The sequence below is a fragment of the Scylla paramamosain genome, chromosome 6 (genome assembly GCF_035594125.1).
Source record: "Scylla paramamosain isolate STU-SP2022 chromosome 6, ASM3559412v1, whole genome shotgun sequence".
Lineage (NCBI taxonomy): Eukaryota > Metazoa > Arthropoda > Malacostraca > Decapoda > Portunidae > Scylla > Scylla paramamosain.
The window spans coordinates 31,764,497-31,774,496 of NC_087156.1; the positions used below are offsets into that span (position 1 = coordinate 31,764,497).

The 10,000-nt window shown below is 38.0% G+C and overlaps 2 protein-coding genes across 4 annotated transcripts in view; one reads left to right on the top strand and one right to left on the bottom strand.

Moving 5' to 3' along the window:
- The window catches only part of LOC135101604 (uncharacterized), a 41,764-nt gene that overhangs the window by 6,830 nt on the left and 24,934 nt on the right, over nt 1–10,000 (top strand). The window lies entirely within an intron of this gene.
- The window catches only part of LOC135101680 (uncharacterized), an 18,034-nt gene that overhangs the window by 4,352 nt on the left and 3,682 nt on the right, over nt 1–10,000 (bottom strand). Inside the window, exons 3-8 of the mRNA XM_064006005.1 lie at nt 9,910–10,000; nt 8,627–8,679; nt 7,287–7,321; nt 4,438–4,615; nt 1,655–1,860; nt 325–571 (exon numbers count right to left, since the gene is read on the bottom strand). The exon at nt 9,910–10,000 is cut by the window's right edge and continues 74 nt beyond it. Coding sequence (XP_063862075.1) covers nt 325–571; nt 1,655–1,860; nt 4,438–4,615; nt 7,287–7,321; nt 8,627–8,679; nt 9,910–10,000 — 810 coding nt within the window. The remainder of the gene's footprint in view (nt 1–324; nt 572–1,654; nt 1,861–4,437; nt 4,616–7,286; nt 7,322–8,626; nt 8,680–9,909) is intronic.

Sequence of the window (10,000 nt, forward strand, 5' to 3'; positions counted from 1 at the left end):
TCCATCTCTCACAGTCCTGGACATTGCCGTCTGAGCAGGCCTGCTGGCGCCGAGACAGCTTGATAGCTAGCCAGGGGGTACATTGACGTTCAAACGGGCACTATGAAACCAGTCTGCATACAATGACTTTTTTCTATCATTTTAGCATTTCATACAGCGACTAAAGGAACGTTGAACTCCTAATTTGAAGTTAGTACCACATACTGCTGCTTTGAGTAAAAATGTTTAAAACAAATAAATAAAAAAAAAAGTAATGTAGTGTCTTTCAGTTTGCAAGAGTTTCTTAAAAAAAAAAAAAAAAAAAAAAAAAGACACGAGCACAACCTTTTCGGCACCGCGGTGGACCACTTCGGAACAAACGTCTTGTCAACCGAAACCTGTGCTGATTTAAGGGGCGGAGGCAGAGGTGTGTGGTACCTGTGGGTTATATAGTGCGTCACTCTGACCTGCTTGGGCATACTTTGCCTGCATCCTTTTTTGCTCCTAACTTCCTTCTGCTCGGTTAACCTAACCGATAAGGAAAAGTTGCCTTCAAATAAATATAAGGGGCATACCTGAATAATGAGGAAAACGACAAGTATATATATATATATATATATATATATATATATATATATATATATATATATATATATATATATATATATATATATATATATATATATATATATATATATATATATATATATATATATATATATATATATATTGAAAGTACACATGAGCAGGAGAATCTCTTATATAAATATTTGGTTGAAAGTGCTGGCAAGTTCAAAACGGTTTATCGTCGGTATAGTCCCTTTTTTCCCTAAAATTATCTTATGAGTATTTCTCTCTCTCTCTCTCTCTCTCTCTCTCTCTCTCTCTCTCTCTCTCTCTCTCTCTCTCTCTCTCTCTCTCTCTCTCTCTCTCTCTCTTTCCTTTTATTTCATGAAAACAAGGCATTGCAGTTTCGTTTGTTTGTGTTGCGTTGATAGCAGCGTGTTCATTGCGAAAATTTCTGAAATATCAATAAGCTCCTTTTGGCCCCCAGACTTACCTTCTTAATTTTTACAACGTATTACTGTAAATACAGTTAACATATTTTGTCGCTTTCTCTACTTAACTATACAGTTGAATATTCAGTGTAGGGATTTCAGTTTTCACTTCATAACCATAATACAAATTTTAGGAAATGTCTTTGCATAACACACTCCTTATCCTAAAAAGGTCATTCATTTTCTATGAAAAAAAAATATATATATATATTCTCTTAAATATTTATTTTCATACATACACATTTGACCCCTGTATTGCAAAATTAAATACAAGCATACTCTTGGTGAAGCAGTGGTCGACTAGGAGAACCGTAGCTCGTCAGGCCGGGGGGCGCGGAGTGCGGGCAGCCACACAGCTCAGTAACATTGGTAATCATTAATTCAGGAAAAAAGAACTTGCTTCAATAACAGCACTAAAATCATAGAAAAACCTAGATGAATGCTATAAGTACATGAGTAGAAAAGGGGACAGAATATATAAATAAATAAGTTATTCCCCCTCACCACTGCACGAGATATTAAAACAAAAAGAAAAAATAGTGACATGCCCCTTCCATTCTCCCGAGGATGCGCTAACAGCCTCAAGTCCGCCTTGGAAACGATGGTTAATTATCCACATGCAGGAGGATTGTTTGCACCAGAAACAGTACAGTAGTAAGAGAGTGAAAATGTGATGGAAGTATTGATAGAGGTGGAGGTAATAGTGTAGGTAGACGTGGTGGTGGTCCACAAGGTGAGGGCAATGCGTGCGTCCCTCTCTGGTTCAGGTACGTCCCTCTTGGTTCTGTCTTTCGACTCCAACAAAGACCCTTCCAGTCCAGACCTGATGGGGAATAAAACACAAAAATTACCCACTGATTGAGACGAATATTTCTAATATAGTCAGAAGTGTACTATGGATGTATTATTCATTCAGGAAATACGTATAGATCTCGGCCCAGGTTCACTAAAGAGTAATTTCGTAAGTTCTTATGAAGTTCGTATCTCTTGTAAGGGCGATTATCTCTAAACATTTAACGAATGTCGCAAGGCACTTTTTTCCCTAGTGTTGAGAACTGTTTTTATAGAACTCACAAGGTGACGTAATCCAGAAGCATAAGCACTTTTTCACTATATAAGCAGCAACCAGGACTGCAACATGGAAATACTGGCAAATATTGGCATATGACAGTGCAATGACGGGGGAGAGGGCGTTCAGAGATTAGAACATTTTTGAGATGGTTGATGAAGATGACGGCCATGAAAAAGATAATGAAGTCCTAATGACATTATATATGTTGAAAACCGTGTTTTTAAACAATATAGCCTTTATGATCCATATTACTGTATCACCCTGAAGTGTTTTTCATGTCATTACAAGTGGAAGTAAAATGTTATCCCTCTGCATATTCACCATGGAATTGAGAAATCTCTAGCCTTCTGTTTACTTAAATATATTACGTTTGATTTGATTTCCGCCATTAGTAACGTGGGTTCTCATAAGCATCGATTGTCTTCTGTGACGTGCTGAATTCCCCTGGCAGTTCACCTGATGCCTTGTTGTCTCTGTGATTGGATCCTGTTGCCTAAGAGGGAAGGTCTCGAGCGCTGTAGTTAGTTGAGAGGATGTCAACAAACACACTAACACCTGTCGGCTGCAGAGTGGTCACGGTAGGGTTCGCAGGTTAGAAATGGCGGAGTTACGAAGCATTAGTGAATCGTTTAAGAGAGGGTTCGTATTGACTTTTCTTCTTGTACAGAACTTCATAACTTGGGACAGCTAGTAAATCCCTACCTTGGAAACTTCCTACATGATTGCCCGCTAATCTCGTGTGCTGTTATGAAACAGGGAGACGAGGCTGAAAGAAAACATGTTGAAGTTTTAGTAGAATCTCGCAGCCTTACCATTTGATTTTGTCCCTTCAAGAGGATCATCCGTATGACTTTGTTGCAGGTGGAGAATGAAATACGCGTGAGGTGGAAAATGAAATACGCGTGGAGTGTGGAACGGACTCATTAATCATGTTATAAGTACTGAGACATTAGGGAGCTTTAAAAGAAGATTAGACAAATTTATAGATGGAGATGATAGGAGGAAATAGGTAGGTATGTTTCAAACAGGGACTGCCACGTGTAGGCCTGATGGATTCTTGCAGCTTCCCTTATTTTCGTATGTTCATATGAGATAAATGAATAAGGGTATTTTAACTTCCCAGTTTTATCGAGTCTTGACCCCATTTACTCTACTCGTACATAGACGGCTACACCGGAACTCTGAAGCTTTTCCTAACGGTGGGCCGCATACTGGTTGGCAAAATGCCTTGAAAGTGAATACAAGGTCATGCACTAGTACTACGTGAAGTACTGGATGTGGCACTAGGCTGGATAGACGCTTTTCCACTTATTTATGTATCTTGTCAGTCTGTTGATGTTCACACCCATCCTGCTACTCTCCTTAGTCCTGCTTTCTCTCCCTCACTCGCCTTTCTCGCAGTCCTTCCCCTCTTCTTCACTCTTACCTCTTCACTCCGACATATCCTGCCTTTACACTTCCTCCTCTCCTCCTTACACATCCTTCTTATTTCTTACACACACACACACACACACACACACACACACACACACACACACACACACACACACACACACACACACATACACACACACATACACACACACAAACACACACACATCACATGTATTCTTTATAAGGGTAAATGTAAATCTACAATCCATGACTATTCTCTGTTAACTCTTCTCAATTTTGAATTTATCATAAAGTACTTTGTTATATTATCGATATTTAGAAATTTAAAAACTTTCCCAGGAAATCAAGCATTTAAACTAAAACAAAATATATACAACACTCGTGGTAATAATGTAAAGTTTCATTGTCCACAATTCCGTACTGCACTTCAAAAAATTGTCCAACAAAGCAACTTAAATCGGTTACCCTTGTTCAGCTCGTTATCAAGATGTTCAGTGTCATCTTTTCCCGCTGTTATTGTCCTCGCCCAAACTACTATTAAACGTCATGGAAATCCCATCATAATACTGTAAGAAATGCAAAGATATGCACTTACTTTGGATTGGAGGTTACGTATATCAGAATCCTTGGAACATTGAGAGTTTTATAACTTTAAAAAGAAAAAGAACAACAACATTCTCATGATCTGTCTGAGCTCCCGTACTGGTTGAGTGTTATAAATTGTCGGAGGAGTATAGAAGTAATCCTCAGTAATTACGCTAGCATATCAGGCTCCTGCAGCAAAAAGCAATTGTTACAGTGGTCATATCGGGTGACGTATTTTTCAGGAGTCCCTCCCTGTAGGAATTACTGAAAGTTAAATTTTGTTTAGTGCAAAACAATTATAATTTTCGGTTCATATCCTTTTGCCATCTTAATGAGAAATTTCCTTACTCCTTTTCCGTCATTTTCACGTTGTCAATGACAGAGTAGCGTCTCCGTCGCCTTTGACAAGCAGCGGCATTAGCAAGGAACAAGCAGGTGAAGGGCGCGGTGGTAGTGCTGGTTGAGAGAAAGATGGCGGTCTTGGTAGAGTGGGCAGCGATGAACCTTCCGTCCGTATCATCCCTAGCTGTGATAAAGATATATAAATAAATAAATAAATAAATAAATAAATAAATAAATAAATATATATATATATATATATATATATATATATATATATATATATATATATATATATATATATATATATATATATATATATATATATATATATTGCTGGCAGATTTAGATAGGATAAACGAATGGACAGACAGATACAAACGTTTTTTTTTTTCTTTTTATGTAGGAAGGGCACTGACCAAGGGCAACAAAGCTGTAATTAAAAAAAAAAAAAAAGGCCCACTGAAGTGCCAATCCCCGAACAGCTAAAAGCGGTTGTCAAAAATTACAGGTTAAGTGTTTTGAAACCTTCCTCTTGAAAGTTGAAGTCATAGGAAGGTGTAAATGTAGAAGCAGGCAGGGAGTTCCAGAGTTTACCAGAGAAACGGGTGAATAGTTGAGAATACTGAATAACTCTTGCATTAGAGAGGTGGACAGAATAGGGATGAGAGAAAGAAGAAAGTCTTATACAGTAAAGCCGTGGGAGGATGGAAGGCATGCAGTTAGCAAGGTCTGAAGAGCAGTTGGCATGAAAATAGCGTTAGAAGATAGCGGTGATCAGAGAGGCTGAAGACAGTCAGTCAAAAAAGGCGAGTTGATGAGACGAAAAGCTTTTGATTTCACCCTGTCTAAAAGAACGGTATGAATGGAATTCCCCCCATACAAGTGAAGCATACTCCATATATGGACGGATAAGGTCCCTGTACAGAGTTAGCAACTGGTGGGGAATGAGAAAAACTGGAGGAGACGACTCAGAACGCCTAACTTCATAGATGCTCTTTTAGCTAGAGATGTGATGTGAAGTTTCCAGTTTAGACTATAAGTAAAGGACAGACCGAGGGTGTTCAGTGTAGAAAACGGAGACAGTAGTGTCACTGAAGAGGGGATAATTGTCTGGAAAGTTGTGCCGAGTTGATAGATGGAGGAATTAAGTTTTTGAGGCACTGAACAATACTAAGTTTGCTCTACTTGAGTCAGAAATTTTAGAGATCAGAAGTCAGGCGTTCTGTGGCTTCCCTGCATGAACTGTTTACTTCATGAAGGGTTGGACGACTACAAAAAGACGTGGAAAACTGCAGGACGGTATCACCAACGTTGGAATGAATAGGATAAGAAGTTTGGTTTAGAAGATCATTGTTGATTAATTAGAAGAGAGTGGGTGACAGAACAGAATCCTGAGGAATACCACTGTTAATAGATTTAGAACAATGACCGTCTACCACAGCAACAATAGAACGGGCAGAAAAGAAACTTGAGATGAAGTTACAGAGAGAAAGATAGAAGCCATAGGAAGGTAGTTTGGAAGTTAAAGCTTTGTGCCAGACTCTATCAGAAGCTTTTGATATGCCTAAGGCAATAGCAAGAGTTTCACCGAAATCTCTTATAGAGGATGACCAAGAGTCAGTAAGGAAAGTCAGATCACCAGTAGAACGACCTCTATGGAACCCATACTGGCAATCTGATAGAAAGTTGTGAAGTGATAGATGTTTAATAATCTTCCTGTTGAGGATAGATTAAAAACTTTAGATAGGCAAGAAATTAAAGCAGTAGGATGGTAGTTAGAGGGATTAGAACGGCCACCCTTTTTAGGAACAGGCTGAATGCAGGTGAACTTCCAGCAAGAAGGAAAGGTAGATGTTGATAAAACAGAATTGAAAGAGTATCAATAAACAAAGTGCAGCCACGGAGGCACAGTTTTGGAGAACAAAAGGAGGGACCCCGTCAGGTCCATAAGCATTCCAAGAGTTTAGGTTAGCGAGGGCATGGAAAACATCACTGCGAATGATCTTAATGGGCAGTATGAAGTAGTGAGAGGGTGGAGGAGAGGGAGGAACAAGCCCTGAATCATCCAAGGTAGAGTTTTTACCAAAGGTTTGAGCAAAGAGTTAAGGTTTAGAAATAGATGAGATGGCAATGGTGCCATTAGGTTGAAATAAAGAAGGGAAAGAAGAAGAAGCAAAGTTATTGGAGATGTTTTTGGCTAGGTACCAGAAATCATGAAGAAAGCTAGATCTTGAAAGATTTTGACACTTTCTATTAATGTAATTTTTAGCTAGTTGAAGAACAGACTTGGCATGATTCCGGGCAGAAATATAAAGCGCATGAAATTTAAGTGATGGAAGGCTCAAGTACCACTTGTGGGCCACCTCTCTATCATGTATAACACAAGAACAGGTTATATTAAACCAAGATTTGGAAGGTTTAGGTCTAGAGGAAGAGTGAGGAATGTGCGCCTCCTTGCCAGACACTATCACCTCTGTTATATGCCCAGCACACTGAGACGGGTCTCTGACACGGAAGCAGTAGTCATTCGAAGGAAAATCAGGATAAAACCTCCTCAGGTCCCTCAATTAGCAGAGGCAAAATGCCAGAGGCATCTCCGCTTTGGGGATCCTGAGGAGGGATTGGAGCGATAGAACAAGATACAAAAATGAGATTGTGATTGGAGAAAGCCCAGTGGAGAAGATAGGGTGACAGCATAAGCAGGATTAGAGGTTAGGAAAAGGTCAAGAATGTTGGGAGTATCTCCTAGACGGTCAGGAATACGAGTAGGGTATTGCACCAGTTGCTCTAGATCGTGGAGGACAGCAAAGTTAAAAGTTAGTTCAAAAGGATGTTCAGTGAAGGGAGAGGAAAACCATAGCTAGTGGTGAACACTGAAGTCTCCAAGAATCTGCACAAAAGAGAAGAGAGTCAGAATATGCTCCACTTTGGAAATTAAGTAGTCAAAGAATTTCTTATAGTCAAATAGATTTAGTTTGAGAGCGACTACGTAGTCGTAGCCAGATGGTGTAAAACTCGGAAGATTCAAGAGCGTGGGCACGAGAGCAGGTTAAGTCATTGCGTACATAGACGCAACATCAAACTTTGGATTGAAAACGAGGATAGAGAAAGTAGGAGGGAACAGAAAAGGGTCTACTATCAGTCACCTCAGACACCTGCGTTTCAGTGAGAAGAAGATGAGGTTTAGTAGAGGTGAGGGGGTGTTCTAATGATTGAAAATTAGTTCTAAGGCCACGAACGTTGCAAAAGTTAATGAAGAAAAAGTTGAGGGGGGTGTCAAAAAGACCAGTCCAACCTAGGGACATTTGTGTTCCCCTCACCAGATGGGGACTCTGAGGCTGGTGTTGGAGTACCATTTTTAATTTAGAATTTTGAGTGAAGGGTGTGTGTGTGTAATTAGGTGCATGTAGTTTTGTGTGAAGGAAGAGGGCAGGCTGTGACTGTCCCCTTTTGTTGTGAGACAGAGAAAATTTTAGTGAGATCACAGCTGGGTTTTATATTAACAAATGCAAAAATACTTAGCGTAGATAGAAGAAACCCGTATAGTAGATACACAGTAAACAACGAAGTCCTGATAAATTCAGGGAACGAAAAAGATTTAGGGTTAACTTTGATCTCCGTCTAAGAAAATAATGCATAGAGGCCAGAAATAGTACAAATAGGATATTAGGAGAGTTAAAAGTAGAAGTAATATTAAAGTTATATTGGCGCTGGTTAGATCTCATCTAGATTATGCTGTCCAGTTCTGGTCCCCAAATTATAGGAAAGATATAGGTCTATTAGAATCAGTATAAAGAAGAATCAGTAATCAAGACAGAACAAGAAATAACAGATTCAAGCTTAACAAATTTAGGTTCAAGAAAGAGATAGGAAGGAATTGGTTCTCAAATAGAGTGGTAAATGAATAGAACGAATTCAGTAATCAGGTTGTTAGTGCTGAGTCATTAAGGAACTTTAAAAGAAAATTAGACATTTATGGATGGAGACGATAGGTGGAAATAGGTTTCATACAGGGACTGCCACGTGTAGGCCTGATGGCTTTTTGCAGCTTCCCGTATTTTCTTACTTTTTTATGTTCTTATATATATAAAAAAATAAATAAATTTTGAATATAGCGTAAGACAGTGGCGGTGAGCGTCATGAGAGGATCAAAGAAAGGCGTGGTGGTTACGGAGAGCAAGAGACGTGATCTCACCTTGGGCCAGACACAGCAGGCCGAGGAATGCGCCCAACACGAGCCACTTCATTCTGCAACGGGGAGTGAAGATGTAAAACGTTGACTTCATTGGAAATTTTGACAGAATTACTGATTAGCTGTTTTTATGGTGGTGGTTCATTTTGTAATCTTGATTACAAAATTATTTCATTTTGGTGACAGGGGAAACAATAATAAATAAGTCTCTGATCAACCTTTCCTACGGAAACACAGTGATGACTGTTTACTTATCACAGCCGTTTGGCTCCTCACTGCTCACGCATAAGGAGCAAGTGTATTGCAAATTCGATAATACAGTCCTCATATTAACACTTAACATTTTCCCGGCCATAGTGCAGAGGATTTCCCTCGCTGCATACAGGTAAAAACAAAGAAGCGACAGTAAACTATGGGGAAAAAATAGAGTCGATCACTGTAGTGAAAACTGTTTTCAGAACAAAGTTCGTGGATATTCATTCGGCCCATCGTGTCTTTTTGCTAGAATATGTATATATATATATATATATATATATATATATATATATATATATATATATATATATATATATATATATATATATATATATATATATATATATATATATATATATATATATATATATATATATATCTTGAGAAAACAAAAAAGAAAAAATAGTTAAGGATATATATATATATATATATATATATATATATATATATATATATATATATATATATATATATATATATATATATATATATATATATATATATATATATATATATATATATATATATATATATATATATATATATATATATATATATATATATATATATATATATATATATATATATATATATATATATATATATATATCCTTAACTATTTCTTCTCTTTTTTGTTTTCTCAAGAGTAATGCTTAACGGAAAATATGTAGCCGCCATCTCGCTCACTTCAGTGCTTATGATTTAGAAATTTCACCAGGAAGTGGCGACTGACTCTGTTCGAGCATAATTGTGATGAATTCATGTGATATCCTATAAATCTTACAGGCTTCCCTGAGCGGTGTAGTGAACAAAACAGTGAAAAGATCGTATCACTCAGTCTCTCTCTCTCTCTCTCTCTCTCTCTCTCTCTCTCTCTCTCTCTCTCTCTCTCTCTCTCTCTCTCTCTCTCTCTCTCTCTCCAAGCAAAATCTGAAATGCATTACGAGGCACTCTGTCTTTCATTATACTTGTATTAACTTTTTTAAAATTATCATTCCTTAAATGTCGCTGAAGGTGATATTTGCAAGTACCAGAATGAGAGCTGTAATCCATTTGTGCACCACCACAACGACGATAACGTAATCTTTGTCTTGTGTTCTGTGTTGACGACACGAGTTACTG